Genomic DNA, 22,117 nt, shown 5'->3' with positions numbered 1-22,117 from the left:
AGACGAAAACGTCTTGCGAGTCTTGCAAGTTTTTTCGCTTCCCCCCTTTTTCTAAGCCACTAAGCCGCTAATAGCCGCTTAGCCGCTAAGCCGCTAAAAGCCGCTAATAGCGCTAATCCGCTAAGCCGCTAATAGGGGTGCTTCGCAAGACGAAAAAACCGCAAGACGAAGAGACTCGCGGAACGAATTATTTTCATCTTGCGAGGCACCACTGTACGCGAGACTGTTATTTGTAGACTTTAGTTCTGCATTTAATACTATTCTTCCGCATAGATTGGTGCCCAAACTATTAGACCTGTGACTTCCACCGTGTTTGTGTAGGTGGACATTTGACTTTCTATCAAACCGTTCCCAACGGGTCAGGTTGTGTTCCCACGTCTCTGCGGATCTCATCATGAATACGGGGTGCTTGTTGAGCCCGCTTTTATATATGCTCTATACAGCTGGCTGTGCCACCCAAAATCCCAATAATAAGATCATTAAGTTTGCAGATGATACAATGGTGGTTGGTTTAATCATGGCTGGAGAGGGAGAGGCGGCCTATAGGAAGGAAGTTGAGTGGTTGGGAGAGTGGTGCAGGAAAAACAACTTACTCCTTAACTTAAAGAAAACAAAAGAGATTATTGTGGACTTTAGGAAATGTAAATTGAATATTCAGCCACTCATTATTGAGGCGAAGTGTGTGGAAGAGGTCTCAGTGTTTCGATTTCTGGGAATGGAGTTGAGAGATGACCTAACCTGGGGAGAAAATAGCAAAGACCTGATGAAGAGAGCACAGCAGAGGTTATATTTTCTGAGAATCCTCCGGAAAAACAATCTCTCCAAGGACCTGTTGGTGGCATTTCACCATTGTACTGTGGAGAGTGTATTAACTTATGGTCTGTGTGTGTGGTTTGGGAGCTGCACGGCCAGGGGAAAACCAATGCTGTCGAGGGTTGTAAAGACTGCGGAGAGAATAATTGGGTGCACTCTTCCCACCTTGGATCAAATCTATGCTTCCAGGCATCATAAGAAAGCTGCAGAGATAGCGCAGGACAGTGCGCACCCCGGAAATGATCTCTTTCAGCTTCTGCCTTCTGGAAGAAGGTCCAGGGTTATAAAGACTAGGACTGGCCGCCTGAGAAACAGTTTCTATCCAAATGCAATTTTGGTTTTAAAAGCAGTGTAAGGTAGTCTCTGTGGGAGTATATTGTATTTTAAAATGGGGTATCAGAGTTTTTAGGAGGCTAACCAGGCTGGGATAGCTGGGATAGCAGGCTTGTGGGTTTTTGAATGTCTGATGTACTTTTTTCAATTTCGTTGTTCTGTATGGGACAATGACAATAAAGTTTATTGTATTGCATCGAAAATAATTTAGCGAAATTGACTTGCGAGGTGGTGTGTTGTTCGATAAGAGATTGAGTGGGGAGGGAGGGAGGCTCATTTAATTTCATTGTACACAGGTTGTACAATGACAATAAAAGTATTATTATTATTATTATTATTATTATTATCAGGAGCCCTCTGAAACAGCAGGGCAACATGCGCTCAGCTGAGCAGGACTCCATTCCTGCAACAATTCCTCCCAAACATAAATACGCATTTATAAAGCTCACGAGAAGGAGACTGATGGATGATTGGGTCCTTCTTTCAAGGACCCACAAATCCTTGCCTCGGGTTTCTTTAAAAAAAATATTATTACCAACCCCTGTTTCCAACAGAGATGGAATCACTGCAAAGGACTTTTCCTGCACCTGGGAGTTCCACTTGGAAGAGAGGAGCAAAAAAAGGGGGAGTCCAGGGGGGTTGTCCATCGTCGAGTCACATCAAGAGCAGATTTTGTCTTGCTAGTTTTTGTTTGGACTTGACTCAGCGCAAGCCTTCCTCGAGGAAGGAGACTTGCCGGTTCCCACAGTCTTCTCCTCCATGTAGAAGCCTCGCCGCATGGTGGCCGCCAAATATTTGAAGAGGCTCTGGGGGGAAAGAGGGAAGAGAGAGGCAAATGTTTACTGGGTGAATCCTGCCCCCCTAAAGGGGGAGGGATGGGGGGCATGGAGGGCTATGGCAGAACCAGGGGGTGAAACGGTAGGACAGACCACGTTCCAAAAACACAGACGCAACACCCGACCAACGCTTGCCATTTTTACGTCAATCTGAAATTTGCTATGGCCTGAGTCAGATAAGGGGGACGCGGGGGGCGCTGTGGGTTTGACCACAGAGCCTAGGGTTTTCCGATCAGAAGGTCGGTGGTTTGAATCCCCGCAATGACGGGGTGAGCTCCCATTGCTCTGTCCCTGCTCCTGCCAACCTAGCAGTTCGAAAGCACGTCAAAGTGCAAGTAGATAAATAGGTACCGCTCTGGCAGGAAGGTAAATGGTGTTTCCGTGTGCTGCTCTGGTTTCGCCAGAAGCGGCTTAGTCATGCTGGCCACATGACCCGGAAGCTGCACGCCGGCTCCCTCGGCCAATAAAGCGAGATGAGCGCCACAACCTCAGAGTCGGTCACGACTGGACCTAATGGTCAGGGGTCCCTTTACCTTTACCTTTAACCCAGCTATTTAGAAAGTTGATGTGAGTTTCAATCTGCTTTTAGTTTATTGTCACTTTTTGAGGGTCGTCAATTATTGTTAGGAATGCTGGTGGCACTGTGGTCTAAAACAGTGGTCAGGGGTCCCTTTACCTTTATTTTTAAGTCAAATGAACAACATTTGCTAGATTCAGGTAGGTAGCCATGTTGGTCTGATGCAGTAGAAAAAAAATAAAAATAAAATAAAAAAATAGTCCAGTAGCACCTTAGAGACCCACTAAGTTTGTTCTTGGTATGGGCTTTCGTGTGTATCTGAAGAAGTGTGCATGCACACGAAAGCTCATACCAATAACAAACAGCTGATCTCTAAAAAGGATATGGACAAAAAGAAGAATGGCAGATGAAAATGATGGACTTTGCCTACACACTCCTTGATTAGGGAAATTTCCCTCTGGGCCTTCATTGTGTGTGCTGTCTATTAAAAGAAAACCCACATGGAGTGATTAAAAAACACACACCGCATTCTTGTTTTAAGAGAAAACAAGAATAGGATATTTCTATGGAGCAGAAATCTAATTAAGGGCCTATGAAATCCAACCCGATCATGCTTGTCCAACGGTTTGTCGGAAGGTACCCAAAAGAGGTGCCTCCCCATTGATTGGAAATAGCACATTGGACTGGCAAGCTCAGTCCCACACAGGTTTACTCGGGGGGGGGGGGACGGCTTAATCAGGGATAAGAGGACCAGAGGGAGGAGCGGGGTGGGTGGGATAACATAGTTCTGTCCCATGCTGGTTTCATGCATTAAGAAAAGAAAAGCCCAAAACTGTTTCGTCTCATGCTGCTTGTGTGTGGGGTGTTTATTTATTTCAGAAATAACCCCCCCAAAAAAATGGTTTGTCAATTTTTACCAAAAAAAGAAAACACTGTTGCTGTATGTAGGTTTTATTTTATTTGTTTTTTATCTTATATTTTGGAAATGTACATCCAGGTTTTTCCCCTTTACATTTTCTGGGGGCCCCCCAAGAGAGTGGGGCCCTAAGCTAGAGCTTGTTTAGCTTTTACGTAAACCCGGCCCTGGGCGTGACGGACTGAGTTCTGCTCATTTCGTTGGGTCTGCTCCGAGTGGAACTTAACTGGAGTCAACCCTGCAAGTTTCTCTTACCTGCCAAGCCTTCTCAACCTCCGGAGTCCAGTGTTCTTTTAGAATGGGCTGGACAGCTTGGATGAACTGAGCGCCTACGTACTGGGGAGAAATCCAGAGAAGGGAGGGTTATTCTGGGAGGTGAAAAGAGAGAGGTAGAAGAGAAGGGCAGCTTGTATTCTCTGCTCAGCTCCATCTTTTGATTCTGGAAATGAGGAGCAGGGAAGAACCATCCAGCTCTGGTAAAATCTGGGAGTCATTAATACTCTTTTTCTTGAATGGTTTGGAAGCACAGCACATAGGAATGGGTGAATCTGCCATTTACCTTCCCGCCAGAGTGGTACCTAATTATCTACTTGCACTTGGACGTGCTTTCGAACTGCTAGGTGAGCAGGAGCCGGGACCGAGCAATGGGAGCTCACCCCATCGCAGGGATTCGAACCGCCGACCTTCTGATCGGCAAGTACTAGGCTCTGTGGTTTAACCCACAGCGCCACCTGCGTCCCTAACAATAATTGATGATCCTCAAAAAGTGACAATGAACTAAAAACAGATTGAAACTCACATCAACTTTCTAAATAGCTGGGTAAAAGGTAAATGTAAAGGGACCCCTGACCATTAGGTCCAGTCGTGGCCGACTCTGGGGTTGCGGCGCTCATCTCACTTTACTGGCTGAGGGAGCCGGCGTACAGCTTCCGGGTCATGTGGCCAGCAGGACTAAGCCGCTTCTGGCAAACCAGAGCAGCTCATGGAAACGCCGTTTACCTTCCCGCCAGAGTGGTACCTATTTATCTACTTGCACTCTGATGTGCTTTCGAGCTGATAGGTTGGTAGGAGCAGGGACCGAGCAACGGGAGCTCACCCCGTCGCGGGGATTCGAACCGCCGACCTTCTGATCGGCAAGCCCTAGGCTCTGGGGTTTAACCCACAGTGCCACCCGCGTCCCCTAAATAGCTGGGGAGGCATGTCTAAATGAAAATGTTTTTTGCAGCCGCGGGAAAGCATACAGGGAAGACACCTGCCTGATATCAATGTGCAGGGAGTTCCACAGATGCCGCCACACTGAAAGATTGATTTCTTCCAAATGTGGACCAGGTTATTACCTGGCACCTGTAGCAATGCCAGTTCTGACTGAGGTGAAGTATCAATCAAGGATTTCCTGGCTGCAGCTTCCAGATCTCACAAATTCCTCTCCCGTCTTTCCCGCGAACTACGTTAATCTGCGGGGCCGCAGAGGGGACCGCCTGCCCCTGCCTTCCTCACCTCATAGTACTTGGGGGGTGCTTTGTACCGGAAGTGATTCCTGCCCAGCTCGAAGGCCAAGTGCTCCAGTTTGTCCTCCTGGTCGAGTCTGGCCACGCTCTTCTCGATGAACGACATCACTCTGGCGATGGAAAGAGGGCATGGAAGAGACAGAAAAGGAAGCTTGGCGTCAGAACAGCCACGGGAGGGAGCCCACAACGCGCATTCAGACACATGCTATCTCTGTGGGATCATAGAATCATAGAGTTGGAAGAGACCACAAGGGCCATGGAGTCCAAGCCCCTGCCAAGCAGGAAACACCATCAGAGCACTCCTGACATATGGTTGTCAAGCCTCTGCTTAAAGACCTCCAAAGAAGGAGACTCCACCACACTCCTTGGCAGCAAATTCCAGTGTCGAACAGCTCTTACTGTCAGGAGGTTCCTCCTAATGTTTTGGTGGAATCTTCTTTCTTGTAGTTTGGATCCATTGCTCCGTGTCCGCTTCTCTGGAGCAGCAGAAAACAACCTTTCTCCCTCCTCTATGTGACATCCTTTTATGTATTTGAACATGACTATCATATCACCCCTTAACCTCCTCTTCTCCAGGCTAAACATGCCCAGCTCCCTTAGCCGTTCCTCATAAGGCATCGTTTCCAGGCCTTTGACCATTTTGGTTGCCCTCCTCTGGACACGTTCCAGTTTTTACATGAGTAGAATGTGTCCTTTTATTTAAAATGTATCTCTGGGTTATTTGTGGGGCCTGCCTGGTGTTTTTACATGAATAGAATGGGTGCTTTTATTTAAAATGCATCTCTGGGCTATTTGTGGGGCATAGGAATTCGTTAATTCCGCCCCCCCCCCAAAAAAAAATAGTCCGGCCCCTCACAAGGTCTGAGGGACAGTAGACTGGAAAAAGTTTGCTGACTCCTGTTCAACATCAACTTCGTTGGACTGGTCATGTTGTGCAGATGCCTGATGATCGTCTTCCAAAGCAACTACTCTATTCCGAACTTAAAAATGGAAAGCGTAATGCTGGTGGTCAACAAAAGAGGTTTAAAGACTGTCTCAAGGCAAATCTTAAAAATGTAGTATAAACACTGACAATTGGGAAACACTGGCCTGCAAGCGCTCCAGTTGGAGAACAGCCTTGACCAAAGGTGTCCTGGGCTTTGAAGACACTCGAACTCAGGACGCAAGGGAGAAACGTGCTAGGAGGAAGGCACACTTGGCAAATCCACACCGGGATCAACTCCCGTCCGGAAACCAATGTCCCCACTGTGGAAGAACGTGTGGATCCAGAATTGGCCTCCACAGTCACTTATGGACTCATTGCTAAAACTGTGTTTATGGAAGACAATCTTACTTGGGTATGAGGGATTGCTGATGATGAAGGAGAAGGAGAAGGAGAAGGAGAAGGAGAAGGAGAAGAAGAAGAAGAAGAAGAAGAAGAAGAAGAAGAAGAAGAAGAAGAGATGGGTGGGACCCTGGGAGACCCCATAAAAGGGCTGGTCACGCAGCCATCTTCCCTTCTTCTTCTTCGCTTTACACCATCTTGCTATTATTTTGCTGTCTGCTGGCTCTCGGCCAGCAGGACATGGGCTCAGTCCCCATATGGGGAACTCTCTTCTGTAACTACAAGCTTAAGTCTGCCTTCAGGATCACACTGTGGACTGAATGTGAGCAAACTTCTTATTACTTTTAAGAAAAGCCTGGTGTGTCTTTATTCTTTTGAAGGGCAAGCCAGACTGGATTGCTTAACTCAAGAGATTCTAATGAATTTACCAACTAGCTTCCAGCAATATACAGGGGAACGTGCTCTGCTACCAGCTCACTGGTGTGAGCGAGGGAGGAAAACATTTAATCAATAGATATAACTGCCACATTAGCAACACCAAAGTGACCTCTCTGGGGTGCAACCCTGGGCAGCGTGTCTGGAGGTCCTGGGCTGCCCAGATGAGAAGACCCCCCTCTCGGCCTCGCTGAGGTGGACCAAAGGAAAGCAGGGCAAGAAGTTTGGCACCAACTTGGCGGCAGGAGTTGCAGGAAGTAGGGGGCATACAAGGCACCCTCCAACTGTCTTGAGGACTCCTGATAAAGATGGCTCTTGCCAGGGAACTGCCATCAACTCGGAGGGGAGGAATAGAATAGAATCATAGAATCCTAGAGTTGGAAGAGACCCCAAGGGCCATCGAGTCCAACCCCCTGCCAAGCAGGAAACACCATCAGAGCACTCCTGACATATGGTTGTCAAGCCTCTGCTTCAAGACCTCCAAAGAAGGAGACTCCACCACACTCCTTGGCAGCAAATTCCACTGTCGAACAGCTCTTACTGTCAGGAAGTTCTTCCTAATGTTGAGGTGGAATCTTCTTTCTTGTAGTTTGGATCCATTGCTCCGTGTCCGCTTCTCTGGAGCAGCAGAAAACAACCTTTCTCCCTCCTCTATGTGACATCCTTTTATATATTTGAACATGGCTATCATATCACCCCTTAACCTCCTCTTCTCCAGGCTAAACATGCCCAGCTCCCTTAGCCGTTCCTCATAAGGCATCGTTTCCAGGCCTTGGACCATTTTGGTTGCCCTCCTCTGGACACGTTCCAGTTTGTCAGTGTCCTTCTTGAACTGTGGTGCCCAGAACTGGACACAGTACTCCAGGTGAGGTCTGACCAGAGCAGAATACAGTGGCACCATTACTTCCCTTGATCTAGATGCTATACTCCTATGGATGCAGCCCAGAATTGCATTGGCTTTTTTAGCTGCCGCGTCACACTGTTGGCTCATGAAGGGGAATAGAAGGGGAGTTGTGTTACAGGGAGCCTCCGAAAATCTTGCTCCTCTTCCAGGGAGGAGGAAAGCCCCACCTCTAGTGGGGAAGAGGTGAAAGGACCAGAGGATGCTGGTGGGAGCCTTGACACAGCTCCTGGGCAAGGCCGACAGGAGGGAAACACACCCTTGCCCATCCTGCACAGTAGCCTAAGGCGCAAAGAGGGAAGGAGAAGGTTGGGGGTAACAAAACTCTTATGTTGGGAGAGGTCCAAAAAAAGACCACTCCCGGATTCTGCTAGCGATTGAGCCAGACATGAGCTTTGGGGCTCTTCACTGTAAATAGTTTGCACCAAAATAAAAACCTGTAAAACACAGGTCTGGAGTCCTGCCTGGTTACTCTCCAGCAACTGCAACAGCCATCTGACAGGCGGGGTATAAATAAAAATTTATTATTATATTATTATTATTATCATCTATCCTGAATCTTCCAACTTTCAGCTTCAGACCCAGAGAAGAGGGGCTGTTTTTGGCGCTACCCACCTGAGGCCGTGGGCTTGCAGTTCCTTGCTCATCTTCAGCTGCTGTAGGTCATCGATGTCCCGGAAGAGGAAGAAAACGTCTTTGCACTCGGGGTGGGTCTCAAAGAGTCTGCAGAGGGAATAAGAGGAGAAGCTTCAGTTCTCTGGGTTATCCAGAGGGAAGGCTTTCTTCACCGTAAGGCTCGCCCACCGACACCACTCTCCAACCACCAGGGCCGGATTTCGATGGACTAGAAGGAAATGGAGGGGTGTTATAAACAAAACTGAGTGAAGCCAAGGATAACGACGGGGATTTGAAATCCTGCAATTCACAATTTCTCCTCTAAAGGGCGTAAGATGTTATTGTTAAAACACAGTGGTTTTAAAAAATGCATAAAAGTTAAAATTAACACTGAAAAACTTTTGCAATAACCAAACTTCTTTTTTTTTTAAGAATAGTGCTGCAACTTTATTTTCCTAAAAATGAATGCTTATTCCACGAAAGGTTTACAAAGTTCGGTTATTGCAAAAGTTTTTCAGTGTTAAAAAATGCACAAAAGTTAAAATTAACACTGAAAAACTTTTGCAATAACCGAACTTTGTAAACCTTTCGTGGAAAGGTTACTTATCCCATTACTTATCCCATTCTTTGGCGATCAGCCTTCTTGATGCTCCAGCTCTCACTTCCATACATCACTACTGGGAAAACCAGAGCTTGAACTATATGGACCTTTGTTGGCAAGGCGATGTCTCTGCTTTTTAAGATGCTGTCTACCTTTAAATACGGCCAACTCCAATCCACACAGATACTTGCTCCCAGGAGAGGGTGGTGTTGGCCAACTGATTCCGAGCTCTTTGCAGCTGATCTTTGTTCCTGCCACAAAGTCCTGCTTTGGGGAAATTAACAGGAAATGTCTAATGCATTGCAGCTGGAGTCGGTTATGGGGAAATATGCAAATAATCCTTTTGTTTTAAGAAGACAAGAAGAGTTAAGTGGGATCGCCACAGTACTTTTTTTTAAACTCAGCATCCTGACAGGAGCCACCCAGATGCGTACTTGGGAAACCTACAAGCAGGAGATGATGTTCTGATGTGTGGAAGCTGCTAGCCATAGTTTCCCAGTGTGGATGTAACAGGAGAGAGCGGGATGGAGCTCCCCCAATGGTGTTCAATGTGGAATGTGATCCATGAGAAGCAGTCAAGTACAACATTCCTTGTTTTCCTAGAGTGGACATGCAAGGGGATGTTTGGTCCAGCCAGACAAAACTTCCTGTTCCTCCTGGCTGGAGCATCCTTCCTTTTGCATGTGATAGAAGGTGGGCATGACCTAACCCAGGGGTCGGCAACCCGCGGCTCCGGAGCCGCATGCGGCTCTTTTACACCTTTGCCGCGGCTCCGCAGGTCCTCGGGGACCCTGAGCAGAAAAGCAGAAGCGCCAGAAAGAGGAGGGGGATGGAGCTGGGCAGCCGAGCCGGGCAAAGCAAGGCGGCGGCGGCAGCGGAGCTCGAGAAGTGGCGGCTGCTGGGATGAAGGAGGAGGCAGCGGCGGCCGCAGAAGGGCTGCTGCTGCTGCTGCTTCTGCCGCCGGAGGGAAGTTCTGCCAGGCGGCTTCATGGCTCATAGCTTCCCTCGGGGTAGGACAGGCGGCGAGGGGGATGCCTCGTCTGGAGGACGATGAGGAAGCGGCCGAGCAGCTCACGGTGGCGCCTCTTCCCTCATGGTGCAGGGAGCGAGGAGGAAGAGGAGGAGGGCGGTGGCAGGAAGGTGTGCTAGGGCGCAGCGACGGTTCTCTCCTCAGGTGGACGCAGCTGCCACTGCCACCGCCGGCACCTGCCACATGCAGGCGCGTTTGCTTTCGCCGTTGCGGCAGCCCGCCCGCCCTTAGGCGCCGCGCGACATCGAGAGCCGCCCACCCAGGCCACGCTCTCCTCAGCCCAGTGTGCGAGGCACCTGAGGTGAGGGAGAGAGAGAGCGCGCTTGAGGGAAATGGCGGGGCGGGGTTTTTGTGTGTGTTTGTGTGTGTGGGGGGGGGTGCTTCTGGATCCTTTTCCGTGCCTTGCTTCTGAGTTGCCGCCGAGTTGAGGGAGAGCACCTGAGGTGAACCACAAAATGGGCCTGCCCTCCCTGTCAGGGAGGAAGGGGTGAATTACTCAGTGACGAGGAGGGGGTCCAGAGGTAGCCAGCAGGAGAGGAGGGGGAGCACGAGAGCAATTGCAGAGGGGGGGGGCTGTTAGGCACCAAAATCCTGCATGCGGGATTTCCCCCATTCTCTCCTGCCTATGCAATTCCTGCCCTTCTCCCTTCCCCCTCGAGATTTGCTGCAGAGAGACAATCAAATGAAGAAGAAAGGGAAGAGTATTAGCTGACATGTCCCTGGATCCCATGGAAAGCACCACAGATTTCTTTGCTTACCAGCTCTTTTTATTTTAAGTTGGCTTCAAACCTGTAATTGTGTAGGTGTGTGTGTGTATACATATACACACATAAATATTCATATCTCTTCCCTCTCACCTTCCTTTCACCCAGTTTCTCTGGCACTGGTTTATAAATGCTGCTATGTAGAAATGATGAGAAAGTTGCACCAGCAGAAGGAATGGATATGTGCTGTTAGTAAAAAGAGAGGGAGTTGAACTGCAGGGAGGGACAGACACTTTTCTATGTATTAATTTGTATAATGCCCTCTATGCACATGGTGCTTTGCGAAAAAAGGAATATGAGAGGAACCATACCCCTCTTTGCTATCTGAAATAGACTCAGGGAAAAGAGAGAGAATGGGGGAAGGGGAAGAATGTGTGGTTATTTACATTTGGCTTGTTTTGCGGCTCCCAGTTTCCCCCCCCCCCCGGAAACGGGTCCAAGTGGCTCTTTTTGTCTTAAAGGTTGCAGACCCCTGACCTAACCTGTCCAGGCAACAAAAGGACGAGTCACGCAGCATACCTCTCTCTTTTTGACTTCCTTCTTCGTTTGACCAGCTTCTAGCCAGAACTGGATTATTCCCCCGCTGGGGTAGATCCACATGTACATACAGTGGTAGCTCTACTTACGTTCACCTCCAGTTACGTATCCTTTGGGATATGTATGCAACAAACCCGGAACTATTTTTCCGGATTTCACCATGCATGCATGCACAGAAGTGCTCTACGCATCTCGCACATGCGCAGAAGCAGCACCTCTGGTTGCGAATTCCTCAGGATCCGACCGAAGCTCCGGAACGGATCCTGTTCACAACTGGAGGTACCACTGTATTTGTAACTAAGTCTGCCTTCAGGGATCCAACTGTGAACTGATGTAAGTAAACTTATTTTATTGACTTTGAATAAGATGGTGGTGTCTTTATTCTTTTAAGGGGGCTTAAAGGGAACTTACCAGGAACGTACAATTCAATCTGAGACAGACTGAATTGTATAATACAGTGGTACCTCGGGTTAAGATTCAAGGACTACGTACAAAAACACTGTAAAGTGCTAAGAAGGATGAGGGATTTGAAAATAACAGGGCACCAAAAATTTGGTGAAAAGACTGTGAAAATGAGTGAATTTTAGGAGAAAAATAAATTTTGAATAAATATTATGGTAAGATCAGATATTTAAGACCTAGATAAGAATATTCAAAGTTAGGGACAAAACATTGGAAAAGTGTATAATAAGAATGGAAATAAGGTGACAAATTGCTGGTTAAAGTTTTATAAATTTGGAAAGTAGGAGCGAGAGACGTGAGGAAATCCAAAAAATGAAGAAAAGTTGGTTATTGTACGATGCTAAATTTTATGTTTGTTTTTCTTTTTCGGTTTGTTCTTTGATATGCTGTTTTTCTTTTCTATTGCTATAAAAAAAAACTCTTTAAAAATTTCTTTAAAATAAAAATAAAAAATAAATATAAAAAAAATAAAGGGAACTTACCAGGAACGTACAATTCAATCTGAGACAGACTGAATTGTATAATACAGTGGTACCTCGGGTTAAGAACTTAATTCGTTCTGGAGGTCCGTTTTTAACCTGAAACTGTTCTTAACCCAAAGCACCACTTTAGCTAATGGGGCCTCCTGCTGCCGCCGCACCGCCATTGCGTGATTTCTGTTCTCATCCTGAAGCAAAGTTCTTAAGCTGAGGTACTATTTCTGAGTTAGCGGAGTCTGTAACCTGAAGCGTCTGTGACCCGAGGTACCACTGTAGTGAGAGGCTCACACGAGCCTGCAAACAGCTATCTGCTGTGCTTGTAAAAAGGGGAATGTAAACTCTGCTGAGGCTCCAAGACTTTGGCCACCTCATGAGAAGAGAAGACTCCCTGGAAAAGACCCGACCCTGATGTTGGGAAAGATGTATTTGAGCTACTCTGCCTTCCATAATAACGACTGACACACAGGAGAGGTGGAAAGGCATTTAGAACCTAAAGCGAAAGAAGTAGGACCGGGAGGAAAATCTTCTCTTAATGTATTTTGCTGTCTGTCTGCTGGCTCTCAGCCAGCAGCACATGGGCTCAGTCCCCATACGTATAAGTTAAACAAGCTATAGAAGAATAAGAGTTTGGATTTGATATCCTGCTTTATCACTATCCGAAGGAGTCTCAAAGCGGCTAACATTCTCCTTTTCCTTCTTTCCCCACAACAAACACTCCATGAGGTGAGTGAGGCTGAGAGACTTCAGAGAAGGGTGACTGGCCCAAGGTTACCCAGCAGCTGCATGTGGAGGAGCGGAGACGCGAACCCAGTTCACCAGATTACGAGTCCACCGCTCTTAACCACTACACCACACTAGCTTAGCTTCAGTAGCTTAGGGCCTCATCAAACCTCAATCCGGCCTGCCCATAAGGGATGAACTCACACTATGTTCTGTAAGGTAAAGGTAAAGGGACCCTGACCATTAGGTCCAGTCGTGGATGACTCTGGTGTTGCGGCACTCATCTCACAATATTTAACGCTGTACTGTTTTTAACACTTGATTGGAAGCCACCCAGAGTGGCTGGGGAAACTTGGCCAGATGGGCGGGGTATAAAATTATTATTATTATTATTATTATCTCGCTTTGCTGGCCGAGGGAGCTGGCGTACAGCTTTCGGGTCATGTGGCCAACATGACTAAGCCGCTTCTGGCGAACCAGAGCAGTGCACGGAAACGCCGTTTACCTTCCCACTGGAGCGGTACCTATTTATCTACTTGCACTTTTGACGTGCTTTTGAGCTACTCGGTTGGCAGGAGCAGGGACCGAACGACAGGAGCTCACCCCGTCGCGGGGATTGGAACCGCCGACCTTCTGATCGGCAAGTCCTAGGCTCTGTGGTTTAACCCACAGAGCCACCCGCATCCCTTATTATGTTCTGTGACTACTAGATAAAGCCTGCCTTCAGGGATCATACTGTGAACTGAATGTGAGTAAACTTCTTGTTGCTTTTAAGGAGAGACTCATGTGTCTTTATTCTTTTAAGGGGGATAAAAGGGGACACCAGGAATAATCCAATCTGCTTAACTAAAGAGATTTAAAGAAATGGAGGCAGTGAGAGATTTTACTTTCTTGGGCTCCATGATCACTGCAGATGGTGACAGCAGCCACGAAATTAAAAGACGTCTGCTTCTTGGGAGAAAGGCGATGGCAAACCTAGACAGCATCTTAAAAAGCAGAGACATCACCTTGCCAACAAAGGTCCATATAGTTCAAGCTCTGGTTTTCCCAGTAGTGATGTATGAAAGTGAGAGCTGGACCATAAAGAAGGCCGATTGCCGAAGAATGGATGCTTTTGAATTCTGGTGCTGGAGGAGACTCTTGAGAGTCCCATGGACTGCAAGAAGATCCAACCTCTCCATTCTGAAGGAAATCAGCCCTGAGTGCTCAATGGAAGGACAGATCCTGAAGCTGAGGCTCCAAGACTTTGGCCACCTCATGAGAAGAGAAGACTCCCTGGAAAAGACCCTGATGTTGGGAAAGATGGAGGGCACAAGGAGAAGAGGACGACAGAGGATGAGATGGTGGGACAGTGTTCTCGAAGCTACCAGCATGAGTTTGACCAAACTGCGGGAGGCAGTGGAAGACAGGAGGGCCTGGCGTGCTCTGGTCCAGGGGGTCACGAAGAGTCGGACACCACTAAATGACTAAACGACAACAACAACAACAACAACAAAGAGATTCAGACAAATCTGCAAACTAGCTTCCTGCTGTATCGAGGGGAATCTAGTTTGCTACATGACTCACTAGCGTAAGTGAAGAAACCTTCACTGAACTTTCAGTGAAGACCTTAACGTTCCCACGAGGACAGAAGCAGATTCACTCCCCTTCAAGGGCTGGATTGGATTAAGGCAGAGGCAACTGTTGACTTGGCTTCTTGCCTCTCACTGACAGGGCAGCGTTTAATATCAAAGGCTGAGGAGGAGGCGATAAAACTCTTGCAAAAGGCAGGCGGTGTTTGATTCTTGCAAAATCCCCAGAAGATTTGCCGTGGCTTTATTAGCCATTATCTGTGAGTTTTTCAACATGCTCAGGTATAAGTTAAACATGGATAAGGGGTTTAAAGCAGAGAAGGCTCAGCAAGCAGGATATAAGCTTTGAAAATTGGATTGGAATTTAATAACGCGTCCTAATTAACCGAGGAGAAGGATTAGCTCAGACCTGAGCGAACGGATTAGATTGAATCAGGAGACAATGTTTGCACCAACCCAGGAGGATTTTGATCAGTGGGGGAAATTCAATAAATCACGACCGGCTATTAAAATATCAGTTGTATGCCTAAATTCGTGTTATTTTTGCAGGGTCCCCGTACGGTGGTAAAATGCTTCTCTGTGGCTGCGTACACCTCAGAACTTTAAGGCGCATGATTCCGCCCCCTTCCCCCCCCCAAAAAAAGAAGAGAAGTGATGTTTGTTAAGGGTGCTGGGAATTATAGCTCAGCGGGGTTGGTGCAAGCAACAGTTCCCAGCAACACGAGGCACTTGCAGACTGTCAGTTTTTGCAGATGTCAGGAACCGTGCTGAGGAGGGCTGCACTGAGGACGACAGTATTGATTTGGAACAGCGGTTTGCAGAGGGACATAGTTCAGAAGGCAGAAGCTGGGAAATATGGGATGGGGAACAGGTAGGAGGAGAAACAATGGAAGATTCACAGTCTCTGGACAGCATTCCTCCGCTCTTCCCAAGGACAAGAAGAGCTCAGAAAGCGGCAGAACAGAAAGCACACACAGCACAGAGGGAACAAGATCAGATTACACAGACGTAGACATGACGTAGATTAATAGGGATGTAAGGCGGTGAAATCCTTAATTGGGAGCACCGCCATTCCTAGGAGATAATAGTAGTAGTAGTAGTAGTAGTAGTAGTAGTAATAATAATAATAATAATAATAATAATAATAATAATAATAATAATTTATTTATACCCCGCCCATCTGGCTGGGTTTCCCCAGCCACTCTGGGCAGCTTCCGACCGAATATTAAGAACAATACAGCATCAAACACTAAAAACTTCCCTAAACAGGGCCGCCTTCAGTTGTCTTTTAAAAGTAAAATATTTCTTTGACATCTGCTGGGAGGGCATTTCACAGGGCGGGCACCACCACCGAGAAGGCCCTCTGCCTGGTTCCCTGTAACCTCACAGGGAGGGAGCCGCCAGAAGGCCCTTGGAGCTGGACCTCAGTGTCCGGGCTGAACAATGGGGGTGGAGACGCTCCTTCAGGTATACAGGACCGAGGCTGTTTAGGGCTTTAAAGGTCAGCACCAACACCTTGAATTGTGCTCAGAAACGTCCTGGGAGCCAATGTAGGTCTTTCAGGACTGGTGTTATATGGTCTCGGCGGCCACTCCCAGTCCCCAGTCTGGATTAGTTGTAGTTTCCAGATCACCTTCAAAGGTAGCCCCACGTAGAGCGCATTGCAGTAGTCCAAGCGAGAGATAACCAGAGCATGCACCACTCTAGCCAGACAGTCTGCGGGCAGGGAGGGTCTCATCCTGCATACCAGATGGAGCTGGTAGACAGCTGCCCTGGACACAGAATTGACCTGCGCCTCCATGGACAGCAGTGAGTCCAAAATGCTCCCAGGCTGCGCACCTGATCCTTCAGGGGCACAGTTACCCCATTCAGGACCAGGGAGTCCTCCACACCCGCCTGCCCCTGTTCCCCCAGGATTCTGTCTTGTCAGGATTCAGCCTCAATCTTGAGATGGGCTCTTTGTTCTCTTGTGGCATCTGAATATAGACTGCATTTTTAATCAAGACTTATATTGGCTTATATCTTGATCAGGTTCCTAAATTAAATGGGCTTAGATTTTCAAATGTTTCATGCCAGGCAGAAAGAACCTTGGCAAGAGGTTTTTCTCCTAAGACAAGGGGGCCCCATTGATTTATAGTAGAAAAACAATTCTCAAAGTCATAAAAAAGGGAGAATTACATATGCTGCCCCAAGGCTGAAAAAACACAATTAAAGGCAAGGGTAAATAGTAAAATAATACCAATGTGCCTCTCAGTAAAATGAGCCAGATCTTCTTTCCAAGGTTGAAAGGCCAAGAGCAGTGAAAAAGGCAACTGGCTTGGCTAGAAGAAAAGAGAGCATTTTTGGGAAATTTTCTAAAGCTGTTGGGAAGAGCTAATGGGAGAAGCATCTAGCTGGCTGGGAAAGGAGGGGAAAGGGGGGAGGTGTAAACTGAAGAGGCTTCTTTTTAAAAGCTGTTTTTACTGAGTTCCTTCCTTTTTACTTTACAAAGGCTTTATTCTTTTAAAAGGCTACCTATGATAAGTGAATGAAATATATTAGCTTAAATATATTGGCTTAAATGTAATTATGCAAAGGATTTAAGGAATGCTAGATTCTTATTTCATATGGTTGTAAGAGTTGTATTTATCCTGAAATTAAGTCAGCCACCAGCCTAGCCCCCCTGCTAGACAGAAGACGCCATCCAAGCACTCTTGATATATGGTTGTCAGGCATTTGTTTAGAAACTTTCAAATGAAGGAAATCTTTCAATATTGATGTGAAACTCAAGATCCTTGACATCTGTTGAACATAAAAATGTAAGATTAAACATTTGTTTTAGAAGGCAATAGGGCAAGGAGGGCAAGAGGTGAGCTGGTAATTAAGATTCCATGTAAGATATATTATTACTTATTTGTCATTTATATATAGCTCTTTGTCTCCCTTATAAGGGCAAGGAAGTGGGTGTATCTTTTGTGGGTGTATCTTTTGTGATTGGTTCTACCAAACAGCCAATAGGAATTTCAACCAGGCTGATTGGACAGAGGCAGCCACAGGAGGAGCAAAGGGGGCTGGATTAAGGGAATATAAGTGCTGGCCAGGATGGCAAGAGGCCAGGCCAGAGCTTGGTAACCATATACCACTGAGCCTCTCATTTATTTGTCTGACAAATAAATTATTATTTTAATTTCTCTATTGCTGCGTTGAATATTTCATTCCAGCTAAGCGTTAACCACAAGCAGGGTGCTACACTCTCACTGTGATTATTAAAGCTTCTATTTGGTAAGAAGGCTCCTTTTCCTTTGTTCTGCTTGCCTGCTGCCACGGGGGGAGAAAGCCAATTCCCTAACACAGCGACATTTGGGGAATACTTTTCCCAAAGGTCAACCTTTTTGCAAGAAGGGATGTGACCGGGGATCACACTGGGAAATGAGAACTCAAGAGCATAAAGACAAGCCTGCTGCGTCAGGCCAATGGCCCGTCCAGCCCAGCAGCCAACCAGATACCCAAATGGGAAACCAGGAAGCAGGATTCGAACACAAGGCCAGCTCTCCCCTCCTTTGTTTTCCAGCAGCTGGGATTCAGAAACAGTGCTGCCTCCGACCGTGGAGTCAAGATCATAGTTTGGGCCCTGAAATCTCGGGGTCTGGGGTGCACCTAACTTGCTCCCCTCACATTTATTCAAGTCTTTGTTTTTATCATGCCAGTTAATTTTCATTTGCCATTCGAATTCATCATTTTCAATTTTGGGAAGCCAGCTTGGAGCTTTGTGGTTTAGAAGAAGGAAGGCCAAGGCTATCCCTGACGAATCAATCAATAAATCAGCTGAAATATTATAATTGCCAGGCAGACAAATGACGACCACACACACATGTCCAGGTTTGTGAAATAATAATGGTGGAAAAGCATTAAATTGTCTTTTGTAATGACCAGCCTTTATACCGTTGTTAAAATTGCCAGTTTAATTGGGTTCAATTTGAGCATGAAAGATGTAAAATTTGTTTTTATACGTAACAACAGTAGCAAGAGTATTGTTAGCCCAGAAATAGAAGTAAGAAGAAATTGCGACGAAAGAAGAGTGGCAAACAAAATTAATGGACTATGCGGAATTGGACAAAATGACAGGAAGGATTCGAAACCTGCGGGACCAGAGATTTAGAGAAGATTGGAAGAAATATACAAATTATTTGAAGAGCAACTGTAATCAACAAATTACGCTAGTGGGACTACAAGAAGCTGTGTAAGGAGAAATGTATGAAGCATTGCAAATTAGTGACAGAATAGTGATATTAGTTGTGAGTTAAATGTAATTGAAGAAATTGAAAATGAGTATTTAGTGATTAGATTGGAAAATTTTCAGATGAGATTGATGGAAGTAAAAAAAAATTATATAAGATGTTAAAATGTGTTTAATTACTGCTGAAAATGATATGCTGAAAAATTTATGTATATATATATATAAAAACAATTTGAGCACAAAATGTGAGTGGGCAGAACCTTTCGGAGAGAGAGAGAGAGAGAGAGAGAGAGGTTCCTTCTGTTCTATTTTGGAATAACCGCTTGCAAATATCCCAAGCTTAGAAGGACATCTGTTTCCTGTCTAGTAACATGTGTGGTTTTCATCTTCTCTAAAGCAACATTTGAAAAATCACCGGTGAGAACCGGGCAGCTAACTTTAAACCCCGAGGTGGGTTTAAAGGTAGTAAAGGTAAAGGGACCCCTGAGCATTAGGTCCAGTCGTGGCCAACTCTGGGGTTGCGGCGCTCATCTCGCTTTACTGGCCGAGGGAGCCGGCGTACAGCTTCCGGGTCATGTGGCCAGCATGACCACGTCGCTTCTGGCGAACCAGAGCAGCACACGGAAACGCTGTTTACCTTCCTGCAGGAGTGGTACCTATTTATCTACTTGCACTTTGACATGCTTTCAAACTGCTAGGTTGGCAGGAGCAGGGACCGAGCAACGGGAGCTCACCCCGTTGCGGGAATTCGAACCGCCGGCCTTCTGATCGGCAAGCCCTAGGCTCTGTGGTTTAACCCACAGCGCCACCCGCGTCCCTAACAATAATTGACGACCCTCAAAAAGTGACAATGAACTAAAAACGGATTGAAACTCACATCAAGTTTCTAAATAGCTGGGTAAAAGGTAAAGGGACCCCTGACCGTTAGGTCCAGTTGCAGATGACTCTGGGGTTGCGGTGCTCATCTCGCTTTACTGGCCGAGGGAGCCGGCGTACAGCTTCCGGGTCATGTGGCCAGCATGACCACGTCGCTTCTGGCGAACCAGAGCAGCACACGGAAACGCTGTTTACCTTCCTGCAGGAGTGGTACCTATTTATCTACTTGCACTTTGACATGCTTTCGAACTGCTAGGTTGGCAGGAGCAGGGAGTGAGCAACAGGAGCTCACCCCGTTGCGAGGATTCAAACCACCAACCTTCGAACCTTCTGATCGGCAAGCCCTAGGCTCTGTGGTTTAACCCACAGCGCCACCCATGTCCCACCGAGGTGGGTTTACTCAGCGGCAAATCCCACGGTGTTCCGTGGGACGTACTCCTGAGTAAGCTCGCCGCTTCAAATGCCTTCGAGGATCCGCTCACTTCCCGGCCTGTCAATCATTTGCTGCCACGCAAATCAGGTTAAACGCTGGGGAGGAGGGCAAGGGGATTTAATGAGTGCTCTTGTGGGGAGAGAGAAATAGAAAAGAGAGGTGCTAATTAGGGAAGGGGGGTGGCTATGGGGTGCCTCTTGCATGTGGGCTGCCTGGGGTGAAGTCTGAGGGGGTGCTATTTACTTAGCCGCACCTGACCCAGTTGCAGCCTGTTAATTAGGGAGAGAGCACAAAATATGGTCTGAAGCTCAACATCAAAAAAACAAAGATCGTGGCCACTGGTCCCATCACCTCCTGGCAAATAGAAAGGGAAGAAATGGAGGCAGTGAGAGATTTTACTTCTTGGGCTCCATGATCACTGCAGATGGTGACAGCAGCCACGAAATTAAAAGACGCCTGCTTCTTGGGAGAAAAGCGATGACAAACCTAGACAGCATCTTAAAAAGCAGAGACATCACCTTGCCAACAAAGGTCCGTATAGTAAAATCCATGGTTTTCCCAGTAGTGATGTATGGAAGTGAGAACTGGACCATCAAGAAGGCTGATCACCAAAGAATTGATGCTTTTGAATTCTGGTGCTGGAGGAGACTCCGGAGAGTCCCATGGACTGCAAGAAGATCCAACCTCTCCATTCTGAAGGAAATCAGCCCTGAGTGCTCACTGGAAGGACAGATCCTGAAGCTGAGACTCCAATCCTTTGGCCACCTCGTGAGAAGAGAAGACTCCCTGGAAAAGACCCTGATGTTGGGAAAGATGGAGGGCACAAGGAGAAGGGGACAACAGAGGACGAGATGGTGGGACAGTGTTCTCAAAGCTACCAGCATGAGTTTGACGAAACTGCGGGAGGCAGTGGAAGACAGGAGTGCCTGGCGTGCTCTGGTCCAGGGGGTCACGAAGAGTCGGACATGACTAAACAACAAACAACAGAATTAGGGAGAGGATGCAGGCAGCCAAGAAGCCAAAGGATGGAGAGGTGTGGATGGATTTCAAGGCAGCAGCGTGAGCACCCGAGGGAGCCCAGCAGGGGGCGCACACGAGTCACACATAAGCCGTTTGCAGCCAGGAGTTTTTTTAAAAAATAAATAATTATCCCTCCCACCCACCTTTCCTTTCTGTCTCCCCTTCCCAGGGCCGGATTTAGGTTTGATGAGGCCCTTAGGAGCTCTTGAAGGTAATAGGGTCCTTTCTATGTCCAGCTGTCCTTTGCCAACAACAAATGGTCACTGTTTTTTGTGTGTTGAGTATATGATAGATGGTCATTGATGGATCTCAAGCCATTTGCACGTGTTGCCGTACAACCAGTCCATATAGAAAGGAGCAAACCAGGGATATTTGAGGGAGCAGGCGAGCTGGCGGGGCCCATGACTTACATCAGAGGAGCCGACACAACACAAAACACTGTTGCTGTGTGTAGGTTTTATTTTATTTGTTTATTTTATATTTTGGAAATGTACATCCAGTGGTGTTTTTTTTCTTTTTTGGGGGACCCCCAAGAGAGTGGGGCCCTGAGCTATATGTAAATCCTGCACTGATCACTCCCACCCTTCCTTTCTGTCTCCCCTTTGTCCCATTTCTTTTTTACAACAGCGATTGTATCTGACCGGCCAGCTCGGCCAGCTCAGAATTCTGCATCAGATTTGGCAACCAGGGGAGCCTCCATTTTTTTCCAGTTTCAACCTGATTATAAATGTGTATATAGAGAGATTAAAATTCTACCCATGTTAAATTGTTTTGTAATGATTTTCCCCTAGGCTTTTAGCTTCTCTTGTTCCTATCTGTAAGCCTTAAGTCCCTGTCAGGGGAAAACACAGTGTGTTTAATAATAATAATAATAATAATAATAATCAGTGCTTTTTTGTTAAAAAATGTTTAGGGGTACAGTCATAGCTCATGTAACGTTTGCTTCAGGTTGAGCATTTTCAGGTTGTGTCCCGCGGCGACCCAGAAGTTCCGGAAAGGGTTACTTCTGGGTTTCGCCGCTCGCGCATGTGCAGATGCGCAAAATGACGTCACACGCATGCACAGAAACAGCAAATCATGACCTACGCAGATGAGCAGATGCGGGTTGCGTTCCTTTCAGGTTGCAAACGGGCCTCCGGAACGGATCCCATTCGCAACCAGCAGTACCACTGTACTCTGATTTTGACTCAAGAAAAATCACCATTTTATA

General features: G+C 46.9%; 1 protein-coding gene across 3 annotated transcripts in view; it reads right to left on the bottom strand.

The window, feature by feature from the left end:
• Nucleotides 1-223: 223 nt before the first annotated feature.
• Nucleotides 224-22,117, bottom strand: part of LOC310851638 (neuroglobin-like) — a 38,850-nt gene continuing 16,956 nt past the window's right edge. For all 3 annotated transcript variants that reach the window (XM_083754242.1, XM_083754243.1, XM_083754241.1), the window contains exons 3-6: nt 8,199-8,306; nt 4,913-5,033; nt 3,671-3,751; nt 224-1,952 (exon numbers count right to left, since the gene is read on the bottom strand). In XM_083754242.1, the coding sequence (XP_083610368.1) occupies nt 1,827-1,952; nt 3,671-3,751; nt 4,913-5,033; nt 8,199-8,306 (436 nt within the window). In that variant the 3' untranslated portion in view covers nt 224-1,826. The remainder of the gene's footprint in view (nt 1,953-3,670; nt 3,752-4,912; nt 5,034-8,198; nt 8,307-22,117) is intronic.

This window comes from Podarcis gaigeae (genome assembly GCF_964106915.1).
Source record: "Podarcis gaigeae genome assembly, chromosome: 8".
In the NCBI taxonomy this organism is placed as follows: domain Eukaryota; kingdom Metazoa; phylum Chordata; class Lepidosauria; order Squamata; family Lacertidae; genus Podarcis; species Podarcis gaigeae.
The sequence above is the reverse complement of the archived record's forward strand: the minus strand, read 5'-3'. Positions and strand labels throughout refer to the sequence as shown.